Genomic DNA, 19,789 nt, shown 5'->3' with positions numbered 1-19,789 from the left:
GTTAGGTGATGCTGATGTGCTACATTTAAGTAGATGTTCTGCAACTGTGGTTTGGGTTGGTTTTGACTACACAGACTCAAGAAAGTCTCTGGAAAGGTACAGTTTAAAAAACAAAAAAAAAATATGGATCTTTAAAGGAAAGTTGAAAATTTCTCTTCTGGTCTTTCTTCTAAAAGATTGACTTTTGAGCCACACAGGCATGAACCAGTAACCAAAATGGAGTGGACTAGGTCCTTACTCATAGGTTAAACTGGAACTGAAGCCAAATCCACTGAATACAACAAGATCACATGAAAAATAAATACTGACACAGCTCCCTGAAAGGGTCAATCAGCAAATACTGTAACATGAAGGAAATCAGGTATGCACCTGACTCTTCTATTATCACCACATCTCCAAGTACAGGGGCATCACTGGTAATCTTCTGAAGGCAGAGGGCCTTGAGACCAAAACATGTGCCCCTAAATGGCTGTTAACTCATCAGAAGATTAAGGGGCAAAGGTAGCTATGACACACTTTCCACTTAATTTGAAGCAACTCATCTAGTTAGTGTATTCACCATTTTGAACAAACCAGCTTATCTATTTTTTTTCCCCTCTGCTATTCAATCTATGTCTATAGCCAGCAAAAAGAAAAGATCTTAATTTCAAAACCCAATCACATATTTTGGTGGGTTTTTTTGATGGGGAGAACAGGAAGGAAAGTATGAGAAGTGGGAAGGGGAATTTGCACATGAAACAAAGAACATTAATGAATCCAAACATACTCCAGAAGGATATAGTGTTTTGATTTTACAGCTTATTAAACACAGCTTCAGTCATCTTAAAGCTTGAGAGTGTTTTTTAATCCTTGAGGTTTTTTATTTTAAACTAATACCCATATCTACATTAAACCAGTTTCAAAGTAAGTTTTCCACAATCTAGAGCAGCTGAAAGCCTTTTCCATTTTATTCATATGATTATAATATGTTGGTATCTTAATTGCAATAGGTTTTTTCATTGTTTCCAAAGCTGTGCTAACTCCCCAAAGTGTATTAAAGATCCACTGACACATATGTGTTTTCCACATCTTCATAAAGGACCTACTGCTTTAAGTGGTCCAATGCAATAGTTGTGTTCCCCTCCCTTCCTCTTTTTTTGGGGAGAATTGTTGCTGGAAAACAGCACATTTTAATAACTATATTTCTAAGCAGAAGAATTAAAGGGTGGTGCTATATGAGAAAGGACAAACAGATAGATCCTTCCCACAGAAACTAAGGCGTCACAGTTTAAAGCAACAGTTATTTACCACCTTTCTCTGTCTCTGAATGGCAGAAAGCCTGAAAATTGGAGTGGGGAAGCAGGAGAAAAAGAAAGGAAAAATACCTCAATGCTTTAAAAACTGGACATTTGATCTCATCTGTACACTTGCAATGAAAAAAGAATTTCTCTCCATTTGCTACACTGCTTAGTGAGAGCACATTAAATCCAACAAATAAGAGGAAAACAGTAAGTTTGTGGATGTAAAATAATACTTCAGAAGCCATACTGATTCAATTGCAGCTTGTTAGCTACCATCTCTCAACAAGACTAAAACAATTAAAATGATAAAAAAGCCTTTCCTTAAGTGTTCAGGCTTCATTTTGGTCTTTCCATATCTGTAAGGAAAACCTCAGAGAAGGGAGGGTAGCAGTTTTTAGGAATATAGAAAACAAATTTGTTGACAGTAAAATTTGCAACAGACATGTTCAAAAATGGGTTACACATTGTAAAATGGAGGAACTATAAAAAATTACTGAGCAGAGAAGCAAGAAAACACTGTCACAAGTATTAATAAAAATTAAAAACACAGACTGGACAGAATTTGGTGATCAAACTGAGTGGCCCTGTCATAGAAAAAGAACGAACCAAGAGGTTATGAAGGTAATTCTACAGGGAGCAGTAGAAGGGTCACCTTGAACCAACTTCCAGGGTCCGAAACTCCATGAGCCATGGCAGCAGCTCAGGACTCTATTGGATAATATATTTGTAAGAATGTGTATCTAACAGCTCCCTCTCCTCCCCTACCCATGAACTCATAGATGGAGCATTAAAGTTGTCCATTTTAATGAATATATACATGGCTGGGGAAGCAAGGGTTTTCAGAAAAACACGTTTTCATCTTGCATTTATAGAGATTTAGTCTTACCACAGCTGATTCATAACTGGAAGGGATTTGTTCTGTTCAAAGTTACTTCTGGATTCATGATACAGACAAACACCAGCCCCACAAAAGCAGTTAACTATTAATAGTAGTCCACGTTTTGTTTACACAGACTTGAAAGACTCCACCGTTGAACTGGGTCTAACTAATGAAAGTTCAAAATTGGCACTTGAAGCCCACGCATGCAAGACACTAGACACACAGAAATTCTCGCTTTTGTATCTGGATTTAAACAGCATTTGCTGAACTAAGAAAACACAAACCAAACCCAAAAACTATAATCTCTTGGCATTTCACAAAAAGACTACAGTAATTATCTAAATTACAGAGTTTCATGACAAGTTATCTTGTGTAACAACTGACAGGTTTTTCCCCCCAGCTTGCAAACACTACTGGAAAAGATCCAAACGTCTGTATCCTGCTGCACTGTGATTTTTGTGCAGCTTTCTTGCACTGAAGTATATATAGATCAGGTAAATATTCCATCAACCTGCCATAGCACAAAAAAAGAACAAGACAGGAGTTATCACTGATTCTTTTCCTCCTTGAAAAATGATGGCCAGTCATTTATGTAAAATACAACTGGTATATCTTTATGCATCTAAGAATAATTTTCTCAAAACTGTATTTTTAAAGAAAATACTGAAGAAAACAGCACAAGGCTTTAAAGGAATATTACCTGAAGTTACCAGTTAAGAAGTCATGGCTACCATGGATGTAGTCTAACATTTCCCAATACTAACACACTAAACAATAAGAATTATTTAATTTATCAGTAAAGTAAGTCGTTCTTTGATCTTGGTTGTATTTTTTGTAACTCCTTTCTAAAAATTAAAGATTCTATAAATATTTACCACCACCTTCAGAATACAATGTTCAGTGAGGTAAACCCAATCACATTGTGATTTTAGGCATGGCAAACACCTCCTTGTCTTACAAAAAAGCACTACACACAGACTATCTGAGTCTTCAGGCTTAGAATTAAACCTGAAAAATACAATCAGGAGAAATTAACTTGACGTGTGTTGTAACTCAGAAGTGATGTAGTTTATAAGCTGGAAAGACGTTTAAGTTAAGGAGAGCAACTAAGAGCACCACAAAAAAAAAAAATTTTAATTCATTTTGCACCACAGTGGTTATTCAGGTTTTTTGCAGAGTCAGTAGCTTGCATGTTTTTCCCTGCTATTTGTAATGACCTACCAACATGGAAGTTAAAGAGCCATCGATTCTAAATCTGAGGAAACACTGCTCCATTAGAAACCACTCTGTTTTGCTTCCAGAAAAAGAAGGCAGGAGGGCCAACATTTTTTTGTACCATTTAACTCAAAATAGCAAGAGATTTCAACATATAAATACTGGAGAACGTTTTCCTAAAATATGATTTTTCTGATTTGTTTTTAATCATTGTTTTTATTTATGACACTATATGGAATAAAATTGCTTTAGAGAGACATGATGAACTGATTTCTCTGTCAGGTTCCTTTACTTACACTGAAGAACACTTAAAAGAACTACTGCATGAATCTTTACCGTTCATTAAATTAAAGCACCCATTAATACTACACAATTCCAAAAAGATCAAACCTACTTAGAAATATGTAGGTTCAACGAGGTTCCTAGCATTTCAACTGCCACTCAATAAATTACTTTCCACTAAGAACATCTATATTTTGAAATGGATTGGGCAGCTTTAATAGCAAATTGAAAATGCACTCTAGCTAATGAGAGCTTCCCCTGGCAGTAGAATGCTGAACAGCCAACACACTATGCATTTGCTATTACTAGAGAAGAAATCGCTCACTGTCCCAGGCTTTAATGTAAGTTGAGTTTGTGGGGGTTTTTTGTTTGTTTGTTTTTAAACAGGAATTGTTTTGATTTGCAATTGCTGGGAACAGTGGGTAAATTCAAAGCAAAACAAATTCTATGAACAAAGGAACAGGTTTCACATTTCAAGTGACCGGAGCAGGTTTAAACTAGACTAGCTAAACAAACCAGAAGAATATTTATTTATGGCAACACTTCTCAACTTGTGAAGTTGAGAAGTGTTCTGCAAATTATCCTAGTGTAGACAATCAAACAGCAAGAACTAACACAGCTATCTATAACAGCAGTGAAATCGACAAGAGAATGTCATTCATCATTTTAAGTATTCCCTTTTGTTTTTCTCTGGCACAGGGAGGAGACAAAGTTACCTACAATCCATGATTCAAGAAGTTTTAATAAATACAACGATAATTCCAGCCTTGCCTGAATTAACTACTTGGCAATAATAAAAATGTTGCAATGCATGGCTAATTCTGTTTCCATCTGTTTCTATGCTGGAGGAAAAGACAGGGGTGAAAAGGAAGGAAAAATTTTCTAAAGAAAATCCTGGAAATATTCACTCTGTGATACATAAATATAAAACCACATAAAAACCCAGAAAGGATTATTCTTGGATGTCTGCTAAATCATCATTCTTTTATATATGAACATCATGACATCACATTTGTGGGATGAGTTACAAGCTGCAGCAAAAACAAGTGCTAAATGCCAACAGCAATAGCTTGGCTACTAGATTAAAAGTTTCAGAGATTCTTTTGAAATATGACAAAGCACTAACCAACAATATACTCTGTTAAATACATCCAGCGAATACAAGCAAATTATGCATGGAGGAACCAATTGAGGAAAACAGAAACCATACCTGAAAGAAAAGCCAATTTTTTCTTCAGAATAGGTAATATTACTGAAGCTTCCATTCTACTTCAGATAATTTTCACAGCTCTGAAACACAAGAATTTAACGTTGTCAAGCGTGGAAATCAATTACATTTCACTAGAATGAGCACTGGCCAAAACACTTTCGTACTCTTCTGAAGGAAGCACAGAACACTGTAACCAAATCCAAACTATTGTAAAAACTGAAGAAAAAATATTATCATATGCATTTTTCTATGTAAATCTTTTTAATTAATGAGTTCCTCATCCTCATCGTAAAAAAAAAAAAAAAAATAAAATCAAAGCAGAATCTCAACCGAGGACACTGAGGTAATTTATATAAAAAGTCTGTCTTACATTACCAGAAATATAGTAATTATTTAAATACATTATGCTGCATTTATGTCAGGACACTGCCGTTACCAGGTCTTCAATTAAAGAAAACATCCAACAGCCAGAATAAGCGTGTCTAACCCTATAGCTGGAATGCTTCTGCTCCTTTTGTCTCCCAATCCCTTCTTACCCTCATCCCATTTTTATTGCATTATGAACTGCAATTCACTGTGATTAAGCTTCTGTGTTTCGTTGACAATCAATGGGTTGCTTGAACTGCAACCTCCTCTTCCAGCCTACACAAAGTAGCAACTAGCATCTGCTTGTTAAGTCTGAGTTCATACTTGCACAAATCAATCCATATAATAAAAAAAAAACTAATTCGGCACAGAAATACATAATTCAAGATATGCACCAGTAACCAGGCAAAATAAAAACCAGATAAAAAATATTTTTTTCTTTAATTCCTGGCACGGGGCTTCAGACTACAACCTGGAGTTCTCTATCTGGATACTTCAGCATTCATGCACACAAATAGAACTTTCTTTTCCTGAGGGGGGGAAGTTAACTGAATCAAAATTATAAATTACCTAGGAAAAAGAAGAAAAAAAAACAAAGAACTCCAAATAGAGAGCCTGAAGTAAAACTAGTTACTCCTTTTCTTGTTAAAACAATGAGCTTCATTACAAAGAAAAAAACTACAATTATTTTTTATTATGTAACAGAAATAACATTTCAACAACTTTTTACTGTCCCTCTCTGTTCCAGTGTAATGCCACAGTGTTCATTCCCACCCCTTACCCCAAAATCCCCATATTTAAGTGTCATTTTTGTCAATTATATAAAATACACATTTCTCATATTACAGAATGAAACAAACAAAATTCAGTTCTCTCAGGAAACTGAGTCCCAAGAGAGGTTGCACTTCAAGCAATTACTCAAATAAGCATCCTATTAAAGCTTCCTGTATGCTTCAGACAAGAATTTGTAGGTTATTTGTTGCATAAAACACAAAACTCAAGAATTACCCAGGCAGTCTTTTTTGTCCCTCAAATATCACGTTCAAAACACCCTGGGAAAGCTATTTAACTCTGGCAGTATTCTTTTTTCTTCAGATGTGGAACATGTACCTGATAATGATTTTCCCCTCTCCTCCCCAAGTTATATTTCAAAGTAATTACAAATGGCTCTTGGTTATAATCAATGAAGAAAGCCCAAACCTATACACACACACTTCATTATCTCCATACTTTCACATATGAACAGAAGTTTTCATCAACTTGTTGACTCTAGGGAGCATGTTTCTTTGCTGTTGTGAAAAGACCGATTTATTTAATCTGAAAGCACTGCCTGGCTTTCTGCCACAGTAGTGGAACTGTCCATGGATCAAAATAGTTCTTTTGTTCAGTATTTCCTGGCACCAAAGGAAGCATTCTGTTCATTCAGAGAGGACGGAGGTGAGTCAGAACAATTGCCAATAATTTCAAACACCTAGCCTTTGCTCCAGAAACTCCTGAAGTTTTCAATTACCTCTCTTCTGTGAGAGCTTTGATGTGCTCCATCTAGAAGAAAACTCTCACTACAGCAGGCTGTCAGAGCATACCAGAAAAAACACTTCAGGTTTAAAAATAAGGTTTAACAGCCCTCTCTATCTTTAACACTCCAAAAGAATCTCAGGATGAATTAAGCCAAACGTCTTTTTTTCATACTGGAAAGTGAAACCATTTCAAGAGAGCTGGCGTCTACTCTCCACTAGGAGCTGTCAAAGGTATTTTAAAAAGGTACACTGCTAAAAACCAGATAAGTATATTTAGACCTACAAATAAAATGTAAAGTCTTAACTTGTTCGGAGGAAGACAAAACAACAGGCTCTTAAACTGGCCATCAAGCTCTCAATTTAGAATGAGAAAAGAGTGATGTGTTGCTCAATGTGATACCGCTATTTAGCTGAAAGAAACGGATCCACTGTCTATTCATCAATAAAAAAGGCATTTGGACTCATTAAATAGAAAAAAAAAAGCTACAGAAGAAAAACAAGAGCACTGAAGAGAACAGATTTCATTTCAGGAAAGTGAAATACTTCAAGAAGCTGCATTTTATCACTTCCAAAACAAAAGACATAACATTTATATGCTCAAATTTTACAGATATGAAACAAATTAAAGAGGTTAAATCTGTTTGCTGAATTTCAGAAACAACCTAGAGTGCTGCATGCCCACCTGCAATCTACTTTGCCAATTCAAATACCATACGCCAAATTGTAAAACTTGTGTATACAGGAAACATGCTAAATAGAAGAACTATATTCAAGAACCTCACTGAACTTGTTTAGAAAGACCTGGGCTTTCAAGTTTTTAAATCAATACAGCAATCTTAATCTCCAACAATGTATTCATTCTTTTGAAGATTTCCACAGAAAAGTGGAAATGGACTAAATCCATATAATATTTGTATTTAAAACCTAAATATCTGAAAGGTGTTCCAGAGAAACAGAAAATTCTTCCAACCCCCCCACCCCCCCCCCACCGAGCAGAAACTACTACTACTTGTGAAGAAAATTCTCTTAAATACAAACTTAAATGAAATAGGTATACATTAGGGGGAGGATTGGAGGCTGGGGATACAATAAACAAATAATAATAAAAAAATATTACAGAACAGATAAACATGAAAACAATATTTCAGGCTGAACTCCAATGTGAAATCAAATCATGACTTGGTAGGCTGCATCCCCTATCAAATCTAGGCTCTGGAAAGAGTGTAAATTACATTGTTTTTACCCAACACAGTTTAAAATTCTAGAAATTCTTTCCAAAAAAAACCCCAAAAGCCACACACAATATAAACTATGTGTAATTCAGCACTGGAGTGCATAATTTCTGATGAATGAAGAATATCACCTGCATTTTCTGCTACACATCTCCAGACTCATCTAATAAAAAAAAAAAAATAAGAATCAATGTCCAGACACTGTTTAAAAACCATTTTAAAGTCTACTAAAGAGAGAGGGCAGAGGGAGAAGTTGACAGACTGGCATCGACTAGATGACTGGAAGTAAGATGCCCTGAAGATGTTAGAGAGAAGCTGCTCTGCAATTAACAGGTGTTTTCTTTCTAAGCATCCCAGTGAGAACCACTAGTCAAAAACATTAACAATCAAAACAAATTCAGGCTCAACAGGAATTCATATAAACATGTTTACCCAAATTCATTAGATCTGAAACATTTAATACTCTCAGTACATGGTGCAAGGTCTTCAAATCGGTTAGTCTGCTCACGAGCATCTATTGCAATTTTCAAAGGACGAGTACTTTCTTCATTCCCTCATCATGTATTAAGCAAGAGAGTGTAGCTGGTCTGTTAAACACAGGACTAAAAGTCAGGGGAAAAAAAAAATCTGGTTTCTATTCCTTGTTCTGCTATGAAATATACATATGGCTTTCAGCAAGTCATTTATCCCTTTTAGCCTTCTTTCAGTCCCTCCATCTGTAAAATGGAAATGTTATATATTAATTCCCTTTTTACAAGAGTATTGTGATGTTTAATTCATTAATGTTTTTGAAGACTTGAGAGATTAGAAGGAAATCCATATATCTGCCTGTGAATAACCAAGAAGCAGATGGGCAGCTACATTCAAACCTATAACAGCTTGCAAGTCCAGGCACCAACAATAGCGCAAATAACAATAGATATTCTGAAGTACTGGAAAAAAAAAAAAAAAGCTTCAGTTATATAGGATGAAATTCTTTTTTTTTTTTTTTTAAATCAACTTCTGAATTGCAGACCTTCAAAATGAACAGCTTCGTTCCCTGAAGCCAGCATGCAAGTTTTTTCAGATGATAACTTCAACCCACAAAGCACCACCCCATGCTTTCCCTGGATCAGCTTAAAAAAAGTGCTTCTGTCCCACAAAGAAATAAAATGCATGTGCAAAAGAGAGAGAAAGTTGAATATCACAATTATCTATGTAGATTATTAGTTCACCTTCCTTTAAAGCTACATTAAAGCTGTGGGAGAGATAACATCCTAAATTGCACAGAGAGAACACAAACAAAGGTGTCACCAGGGCTGATACCCCAGGGTAATTTGAGAAGCGCACCAAATCTGCCTAAAAACCAGAGAAAGGCTGTAAGCATTCATTTGTTAATGGTGTTTTCAATTAAAGAGCACATGGAACTGGATTACTCAGCTGGACAGTTTCAAAATAACAATAAAACCTGACAGATGAACATCAGCTTAGGTACTCAAATGCAGTGTTTGGTTTTTACTCTAACATATTATGAGCAGCACTAAAATTTTTAATGTTAGAGACCTTTACGATCTCAGGAGAAAAGGTAACTCCCATATTTAGGAAAGATCAAATCAAGGTTTTTTGCTTTTTCAACCATTTTGGTCAGTTATGATTATTTTCTTTTTGACTATCTGTAAAAACTATCCATAAAAAGGGCATACTGAAGTTTTATGTTGTGCCTGATTTTCAAGTTGTACACAAAATATTCTTGTTCTTCCATAATCTGTTAATTCACACTAAAAGATTAAGAAAATAAAAACCACAGACTCAGTAGATTTCATCAGTATGTAAGCTTGTTTCATTTTAAAGCAAAACACAATACAATGTCATTTCCATTACACATATATAGTACACTAACTCAGCAACTTGTGACAGCAGATGAATGGACAGATTGAAAACATGCTCTACTTTTGGTTAAACCTAGGGTTAACAGTTTGCTACGGCATGATCCAAAAGCACATTTTCACAGCCATACCAAATTTAAGCTTGAAAAAACTCCATTTCTTCTGCCCCATTTTCACCTACATGTTCAAGGCTTACCTTGTACACTTTGTCTTCTAGTACAAATATAGCTAATAATAGGATTTAGAAGAGTTGCCTGTTAACTACTTCTTCTATCTAACCCATCTTCCATATTTGTTTCCCACCCTTTTCCCCCCCCTCAGCAATTTGTGAGAAGTGAAGTAAAAGATGAGTGGCAAAAAAGTGATGAGCAATGTAATGAATAGTGAACCAGCACATGAAGAACAAGTGAATAAGAGAGGTTATGCCATCTAAGAAGAAAAAGACATTGTGCTTATAAGTTTTAACTTTGATCTCAGTCAACTATTCATTTCACAGAATGGTAGAGCTTTTCCTCAGACTTAGAGCAAGTATCAGCCGGAAAGAACAGAGTACCGAGCACAGAAACAATATAACTAAGGATGCACAATAACATCTGCATGTACAGCTGTGAAACACAATACCAACACCTCAGTCTTTTCATACAAGGAGGGCAAGCATAGGATACTGTGCAGTAATTAGCATTCTCTCAAAGTATAGCACCCCTTTGGATTCAAAGGCCATGTCCACAGATAGCAGTCTTGCTCCAACCCAGAGGAACACATGCAGAAGTTTGTAATGATGCTACAACATGACATACAAAATGATAGCTTCCTAGAGCTTTCTACCCTTTCCAGCCCAAGGCCAAGCCAAACACATATGGTATATGTTAAATTACGGCAGTTTTCAGACTTCTTTAATCCAGAATAGTAGAGAAAATAAGTCACAAGTTTTGAATGCATCTCCACATTTCCTTTTCTGCCACATTTACAGAGACCCCGTATTTACCTTCCTGCAGAACCCTATAGCTTGCCCTTGTAGGATGTCACCACAGGCAACAGAAGACTCTGATCTACATTATACCCTCCCTTGCAACAGGCAGCCAAAACTGCAAAAATTGCCGTCATCTGGTTGAGTCCCAACTCACTTCACAGTATCAAGTAAGCACAGAATACACAAAGTGATGCAATTTAGGAGGTTGCTTCTTCCACTACTTTCTACATAGCAATAGGTCAACTGAAATGCTATGTTCAAGGCATAGCACACATTTTCTCTTCCTCATCACACTTCCCTAAGATCCATTTAAAAAAAAAAAAAAGAAATCTCAGGTTCAGCTCTTAAAATTTTACTTAGAGATCATGTGGAAACAAGACAGAAGTCACATAGATTGTAAATTCTCCCACAGAAATAGTTTTTGAGTCACAGGTGGGGGGAAGAAGAATAATCAACGAATAGTAGAATAAAATTACATACTCCTCTTCTAGCTCCCTCTTTTGAAAAAAAAAACCAAACAAACCCTAAGTCATAAAAGCTTGCAAGAACGAGATGGGGGAAATGAGTACCTTATCACCAGTTCTTTAAGGAACTTTAACAGTTCTTTAACATCACAAAACCAGTTTGCGATGAAAGATCACAGAGGGCTCTTATGCCTTCAGTACTTCATAAAACTAAGACAGCGGGAGGAAAGAGATTGGACAATTCCAGGCCATAAGCAGCCGAGTCAAAAGACAAAGTCAAAAGAAAAACAGCTGCACTGATGAGTGTAACTGTTGGCAGTGTGGAGCAAATGAAAAATAACTTTCCTCTGGGGTGCAACATTAGAACTTCTTGTTCCTTTTATAACATTTATATAAGAAAACAATCTACAACCTCGTAACAATACACATACTTGGCATTGGTTACAAGCACGTGTGGCTCAGGCCCTCAGAATCACTTCTCAGCCCAGTATAGTGGCACTACAACCAAATGGAAGCAAAAAGAAATGCTCTTCTAAACCACAAGCCATATAGAGTGGCAGGGGGTATGAAAGGGCAAGGGACTGTTTGAGAGGAAAAGAAGGCTGGGGTGTGTAGCCATAAGTGTAGCAGACACAAAAGCAGTCATCCTTTTTAGGTGGAGAAAACTGACCCAAAGCAAGAAGAAAACAAATGACAGGCTAACAAAAAGACCATTTACAAATATCTAAAACTTCAGGTTTGACACCTGACCAAAAAAGTTCCCTCCTCAAGAGTAAGACTTTGTGTGGACCTTGAAACATCCCGAACAATTTCCTCTGTATTTTTTTTATGGTAGTGGCTTTGCCCCCTCACTGCACAACACACAAGGTAGACACAATGAGGATAACAAGAAAAATCCCTTCATAAGGAATAAGTAATTTGAGAACTTTGCTAATCTTAATTAAACATGAATGGAGAAGAGATTGAAATATGCCAGACCTGGTACACAAATACCTTGTTCATTCACATTTTTAAATTTCAAAATATTTCAGAATTACACAAATTCATTGCTATACAAAAAAATAATTATCTATGCTGCTCTTGAATTACTGTGTGCAAGAGAAATAAATCTTTCCCCAACTTGCACAGATGTCTTCAGTTTTTGGTGCTCACATTAAAAATTCTGAACATTTCAGCTGCAAACCGCAAGTTAAATTGGCCACAGCAACCACCTGCAGTAACCACAGCACTTCCTCTCTCCCACCCCCTCAAAATAAAACATGTAGCATTCCACTATCATAAATAAATAAATGATCACATGCTTCAGAGAATACAAAATCAAGTGCTCTGAACTGCTACCTGGAGCATCTTTGCATAGATGTAACACTCATACATTTTCCACTGATAAATTTTTTCTAGGGCCAAATTAGAATGTAACATGAAAGAATTAGCAAACATTATGCTAGCAGAGAGAAAACAACCAAGCCGCTTTGCAAGTATACTGATTAGAAAGAAACCATTGCTTTTACCAACACCTAAAAGTAGAGAAGCCGTGGAACCTTTCATCTACGTATTGTGTCCATCCCGACCCTTTCCCTCAAGAAGGGCCATTTATTTTCTCAAGTTCATCCATACACGTCATTTAGTGACAAAAACATCAAGTTATCATCAAATCCATTTATCTTATTATTCCAACACCTTTTTTTTTTTTTTTGGCCTTACTTGGTCTGGTCAACATTTATCCTTCATGATCTCCCTCTAAGAAGACATCTCAAATGCAACTCTGCCAACACCGTGGCAGTTTAGATTGGCTCTGAATTCTGACGTGCCTACTACATCTATCTCCCTTAAATCATTGATTCTGTGAAGACCGAAGTCATACCTTCATCTCCTCTTAACTATTGTAATTTCCTTCTTAATGAGTTCTTTATGTCCCAGAGTTCCAAACGTCAGCTTGTCCAAAACACAGGAGCTCATCTTCTCACCTAGAAACAGGAAAACACTCCATATTGATTTCACTTGCTTTCTTGTCGAGTTTAGAGACTGCTGTAAGGATATCCTCACTTCAAAAATCTATTCACTTTCATTTAGTCTAAAGAGTAAAAAGCTTTGCCACTGCATTCTTCTGTTTGCTCACTCAAGGTGCTCAAGTCTCTCATTTCTCTTCTGTGCACAAGCTTGTCAACCCCAGAGCAGCAACAATCTACCTCAATGTGTTTAAAACTTCTTTCTTTACTCTCACCCACAACCACAGTTCCTTCTTTAAATCAGAATTCATGTATCTCCAGTCCTATGCTTAAACACCCTCTAATACACTTGCAAACACTACTCTCTGTGTGAGACACTAACACTACGTGAGACACTGTAACACAAGCTGCACTATTTTATAGTATCTAAGCCAAACTAGGTAACATAACTTTAGTATCAGAAGCTTTGGTTATGTTATAGCACCTTTTACAGATTTTTAAAAGTCACAAGACGAAAACAAAGTAAAGTAGGTAAGTTACAGAAGGCGTGAGTTACAGCCTAAATAAGTTTGTGCAAAACCAATTGCAAAGATACTGTTCTATGCAGTGTATTCATTAGTGTAAAAGCTTCATAAGAACAAAATATATTGTATGAAAATTTTAAAGATCTTATTTTTGGAAGAGATTGATCTTACTTACCATTGGTACTGGAATGCAACACTGTCTGTTAGGGATATGAGTTTGAGCTCCAGATCCTGGATTCTGCAAATTTAAATAAAAAAAAAGTATTTGACCATATTTTTAGATGTTAATACTCAATCTAAAACTTTATTTCCTTTGAGGCTGATAACAAGGTTTTATTACAAAGCTACATGATAGGGGAGTCAACATTTCCATTATATATTCACAAATACTTTTAAGCTAGGCATTCGAGTTGAGTGGGACAGCAGGAATCCCGTATTTTCTACCAAAACATATGGTAGACATCAACATTGTTTATAATTAGCAGGCAATGCTCCTGAGGCAGCACCGGAAGCAGTGGGAAAGTAACAAGAACCAGAATCCTTGTAGTATGCTTTCAGTCATAGGCAATCCACACAGAGTTTTAGGCAGAACTGAAAATGGAACAGTGTTAGGGGTTTTTTTTGTGAAAAGAGAAAGACAGTATTCCTACAAACTAAGTTAATCACTGCTATAAAATTTGGGAAAAAAAAGCTAATTATAACTTGAATTAAGGTAAATAATCCCTATTTGTATTAGAAGATGCAGAATTAAGAGATAAGCATCAAACGTAAAACCTCAGCAAATGCTTTAAGACTTGGATGAAAACTTGTAACTGATCAAATTCTGCCCACCAACGAAATCCAAAAACTCAAAATTAGTATATACTGTGTTACAGGCCAAGCCAAGATGCTAAACACATTTCATAGCTTTTACAGTTACTTAGATGCAGCAGTCATTACAGTAATCTCTCTCACAACTAGTTTTAATTTAAAACACACTTACATTACCGGAAGTTTTCTAGTCAGGCAAATAAACTAGCAGCCTCTAAAAGATGGAGGGAAGGCAAGAGTACACACCCATAGATCAGGAACAAGAATATCAATAGTAAATGCTCAAGACAGCTTGAACAGAGACACAGTGGAAGACCTGCAACATCATTTCTTATCCCTACACAACTCTAGGGTAGGCTTTGCCTAATTTATCAGAAGCTACCTATTGAATGCGTTCTGTATTTCCCCAACCCCTCATAGTCACTGGGAAATAAAGGTGTTCCTCTTCATACTCCATTCCTAAGGACTCCTGACAGTTATGCAGCATTGTATTAAGTTCACTATCAATGTATCTAGTCTCTTCCACAAGTACCTCCAGTTCCCCTCCCTACTACCACTCCTGAGTAGCAGCCAACTGAAACTGAGCTGAACTTCACCTGACTCCTTTATTCTGCTGCTGGAAAATAACAAACCCATGTATATTTCCCATTTACCTAAGTTTTACTGAGAAATGTAATTCCACAGCCAATTTAGAATTACAGCCTACAACTGCAGGAGACATCATGGCACTGCTTCTTGTAAGAAATTTAAAAATACATATATTTTCTTCTCTTAACTTTTGATTTTAGGAAAACTGATGTTACAGAACATCTAAACTGCAAATAAAATATCATCTATTAGCATACTACTTCAGGAAAACAGTTGGCTGAGGTGATTTTACAGGATTCTTCAAGCAGCAATTTATGACATAAAGAATTGTGCAAAATCCTAAAACCCATCACTAAAAGAACACTGTAGTTGCTCCTAGTTTTGGTTTGGGTTTTTTTTCACCTGACACAGCAAAGCATGATCGGCACCTTACCAGCGAGCAATAGGCCTCTCTGACCAAGCTTCAGTTCTGCCTTCCCCCTTTTCTCCTCCTCAAGTTTCTGCTTTGTATAGACAATTGGACTAGGACTATAAAAACTCACATTCAGAAAAACGAGAACCCTTATTAGCGCAGAAGTTCATCACCATCACTGTTCCTATAAGGTAATAACAGTATTCTTTATTTACTAGACATTGAATCTTAGCAGACAATGTCACAGAATGAGGAAAGGAGGAAAAAAACCCCAGAACTTCCTCATCACAGTGAATTTTAATGTGTGAACAAAGTCAACATCCAATCGTTAGACAATGAGCACACTGCAATACTAAAAATGCAGAGGACCAGTAACTCCTTTGGGATGAAGAAAGATGAAAGAACAACTGACAAAAGCATGTACTAATACCCATGCATATAAGCCTTACCAATTTTGCTCATTAAAAACGTTACAAAAACTCAAAAAACAAAGAACCATTCTCCACTAATCACTCTTACAGTTGCTTCCATAGACTCGTATAAGCTCTTTAAGAAAAAGGGTGCTTTAAAGCATCTCGTTCCTACAACTGCCTGGCTAAAAAGCTCTGTTAAGGGGCAGGAAGGGACACTACAGTTATGGGGAGAAAGGCAAAATTGCTGGACAATGGACCTGTCAAAAATCAAAGAAATGGCAACCGTGTCTCTGAGCAACCACCGCTTCAGCAGTGAATCAGCTTCCCGACCAGGCAGCGCTCCCCGCAGACCAGGAGCGCCCGGCGCCCAGGCGGTGACACGGCCGTGACTCGTCCCCACCAGCCCGCGCTGCACTGACCAGCGGCGACGCACCGGGAAAACCCCCGCGAGAAGCCGAGCGGATCGGCGAGCCGGGGAGCCGGCTCCCGTCCCCGTCTCCCTCCAGGCACCTCTCCCTTGCCCGAAGCCCTCTCCCTCCTTCCTTCCCGAGCCTGCCGTGGCACCCGCGGCGGGGCCCGGCGGGAGGGGGCCGCCGCCCTCCCGCACCCGCCGTCCGCACAAAGGCAGGCCCCGGCCCGGCGGCGGTGGCCACCCGGGAGCACCCCCCGCCACCACCGCCACGTATGTAGCGGCGGCACGAACAATACCCAAACCTGTTGCGCGGGTTCCCCTAGGCTGTACCGACCTGCCGTGCCCCCGGGCCCGGGAACAGCCGGCGGGACCCTCAAAGGGGCAGGGGAACGGGGCGGGCGGGAGGGAGGAGGAGGCGGCGAGCTCCGCAGCCAGCCGCCAAGTACCCCCTCAGCCCGCCCGCCTGCCACGGGGATGCGGCACCAGCCAGGGAGACCGGCCGCGGGAGGGCTGCCCTGCCGCAAGGCCGGGCCACCGCCGCCCCCCGGGAGGGCCGGGCGCCGACGCAGCGGGGCGCCCCACAGCTCCAAAGCCGCCGCCCGGGAACAAAGCGCGGGCAGGCCGCAGGGCCTCTGCTGCGCCCGGGGCCGCTGGGCCGCCCCTCCACGGGGCTGGGGCGAGAGAAGAGCCTCTCCGGACGCGGCTACTCACCCGGCTGCGGCGCTCCGGGTGCCCGGGCTGGGAGGACGCCTGCGGCAGGGCGGGCGGACGTGGGGCGGAGCCTGGACCCGCCCGCTCCGGCCAGGCTGCGGAGGCTGCCTTCAGCCACCTCGCACAGCGTCGCTGGCCCGGCGGCAGCCCCCGGGGACGGGGGCGGCTCCCCGTCGGCAAGGAGACAGCGAGCACCGGGCTCTGCCGGGCCCGCCTCCACGCCGCAGCCCTCGCCTCAGCTTCCCCCGCCTGCGGGGCGCAGAGCCGCGGTACCGCCCGCCCCTCCCGCGGAGCCGCCGCGGTAGCTGCGCGGGACCGTGACCGGGCCCAGCCGAGAGACGGCAACACGAAGCCCCGCCCCACCGGGAGACAATGCGCCGCCACCGCCCCGCTAGGAGGTGCCGAGCGCTGCGCCCCGGAGGCCGCGGCCCAGCCCCGCCGCGGCCCCCTTCCCGCCGCCCCGGCCTCCTGTCAGTGACTTAGGGGCCATTGCAGATGTCCAGCGTAGGACAGGCTGCAGTCTGACTGACCACAGACTTTTTAGCACCAGCAGTCCTGTTAAGATAATAGTAGTCGCTATTTGGAGATGCATGTGCCTGTGTGTTAAATGCAAGCCAAATTGATCACAGGTGAAAACTGGGCATTGATAATGCCTCAGGCAGATGTCGGCCTCCACCTGCGGCCCTTTGCCATCAGTATTTCAGTAATCACAGCACTAAAGCATATTTTGTTTTCCCCAGATTGCAGCTAATAACCTATTGTCTGTTCAGGCTCCTGGACAAACATCCTGAAACTGTCATGCCAAGACTAAAATAATACAAGCAAAAATGTGGAAAGAAATGCCGTGAGGAAAGCCAGCCAGTACACTTGTCTTGCTTTCAGTCTAACTGCCCTAGGTCAAGTTGCTGTCAGTCTTAAATCTCCTGCTGAACACATCATTTTTAGGCTACATAATGGCTCTTACAAAAAGGAATTGGCTTCTGCAAACTCTATCTTGACAGTAATTTTGCTTTGTTATTTGCAGAGCGACTGAATATAATTTACTGTATCTCATTCCAAATACGAAAACTGTCTCACAGAGGCTGCAACTGCTTGGTTTCTCCCCTCAAAACACAGTTTGCAAAACGGCCACTGTGTGCCCCCTTTCCTGGTGGTTCTGCCGGTCAACATCTGCTGTAGCAATCGCCCTCAGCGTCACCATCGGAGCACGCCTGTGGTACTGACCTCACCCCTGGCCTCTGCTGACTCAGAAAGCTGTCCCTTGCTCAGCAGCACAACCCATTGGACATGCAAGAGCTAAAGATAAAGAACTGTCATTAAAATTTTCAGGAGACCTATGAGCCAAGGCCTGTTAGCCTCGAGAACATACCTTCTCTTTTGGTTCTTTCTTTCCTGAAGGAATACTTAAAACAGCAGCAGCAAAAGAAGAGGAAGAGCAAAAAACCTTCCCTAACAACCTGTAGAGATAAACAGATAAGTGATCTTCATCAGCTTCCCACCAAAGGTAATCGCTATAGAGAACCATATAAATTATTTTGTACTTTATTAAAAGAAGAAAATTTTAACAATATTTTAAATGTGTGCACTAGTGGTTTAAGAATGCTCCAGATACAACTTTTAGGTCACTCTTCTACATTTATGCTTATTTATTGCATACTTGTGGTCAGAAGGTAAGACAACAGAAAGAAGCTTTCACTATTCATCAACATTTACTTAAGATCCCATGGGCTGTATCTTTGTAATCTGACTAAAAGACCAATAGTATTTCAGAACACCAGATAAGTGATCTGATGCCCAGCACCAATGTCTAGCACAAGTGAAAACTCAGTGGAAGTCACTGACACATATACCTTTAATCTTTAAAAGGAGCAAAACTAAAATCAACAAAGGCGAAACTGCAGCTGACTGCCATACTGAGTTTTTCTTTGTTATTTCACACTTCTAAAAGCCTCTGTAGTGCAGACATTACATTCTGTGTACCATTCCTATCACATCGCCTATACAATAAATGAAAGTATATCTATTTAGGACAAGATTGTGCACTTTTGATACTTTTGGTTTGGCTTGTGGATCTCAAACTTTTCAGTATGCATCAACTAATTAATCCTAATAAAATTTCTCACAGTTACATTTGAGAGAAGAGAAGATAAATTTAGGCCAAAAGAACATAGACCAAACTTCTCCTTTTCAGTTTTTCTGGTCACAACCGGAATCTCTTCTCAATAACTGAACAAGGCTTCTCCTTCTGCAGAGAGAAGGGACAGAACTCATGCAGTGGCTTCCAAAGCTTTAAGACAGAGCAATCCAGAAGTTGCTGTCATCTGTAGTCTGGCTGGAGCTGTGCTAGTTTGAGTAGCAAGATGTTGTAAAAGGTTTTCTGACTTTCCTTTTCCATGTATACTCTGCCAAGCAATTTGCCAGGACATGATTAATTTTGTTTAAGGTCACACTAGCAGTTTAGAATTGTAGTTAATTGCCTTCGCCATGCAAACTGCCATTAGAAAGAAATCACAGTACATTTTTGTATCAAAGATCCATTTGATTAAAACGAGCCTTAATATATGCTCTTACTCTCCAGCAGCCATGCCAGATTTATTCAAATACGAATAAAAGTAAATAGGCTGAAAACATCCCGAGCTTTGGGCACTGTGCTGTGTGCCAACACAACAGAGCCTTTGTTACAGGCAGAGCA

At 39.6% G+C, this 19,789-nt stretch overlaps 1 protein-coding gene across 3 annotated transcripts in view; it reads right to left on the bottom strand.

The window, feature by feature from the left end:
* SESTD1 (SEC14 and spectrin domain containing 1) overlaps positions 1–17,432 on the bottom strand; it is a 58,716-nt gene extending 41,284 nt beyond the window's left edge. The window contains exons 1-4 of one of the 3 annotated variants that reach the window (XM_068407803.1): positions 17,098–17,432; positions 13,927–13,989; positions 13,143–13,245; positions 4,868–4,947 (exon numbers count right to left, since the gene is read on the bottom strand). In XM_068407803.1, the coding sequence (XP_068263904.1) occupies positions 4,868–4,922 (55 nt within the window). In that variant the 5' untranslated portion in view covers positions 4,923–4,947; positions 13,143–13,245; positions 13,927–13,989; positions 17,098–17,432. Of the gene's footprint in view, positions 1–4,867; positions 4,948–13,142; positions 13,246–13,926; positions 13,990–16,720; positions 16,929–17,097 lie in introns of those variants that run through there. The other 2 variants (XM_068407804.1, XM_068407805.1) reach the window with 2 other exon arrangements.
* Positions 17,433–19,789: the final 2,357 nt, after the last annotated feature.

The sequence above is a fragment of the Nyctibius grandis genome, chromosome 9 (genome assembly GCF_013368605.1).
Source record: "Nyctibius grandis isolate bNycGra1 chromosome 9, bNycGra1.pri, whole genome shotgun sequence".
Classification (NCBI taxonomy): Eukaryota; Metazoa; Chordata; class Aves; order Nyctibiiformes; family Nyctibiidae; genus Nyctibius; species Nyctibius grandis.
The sequence above is the reverse complement of the archived record's forward strand: the minus strand, read 5'-3'. Positions and strand labels throughout refer to the sequence as shown.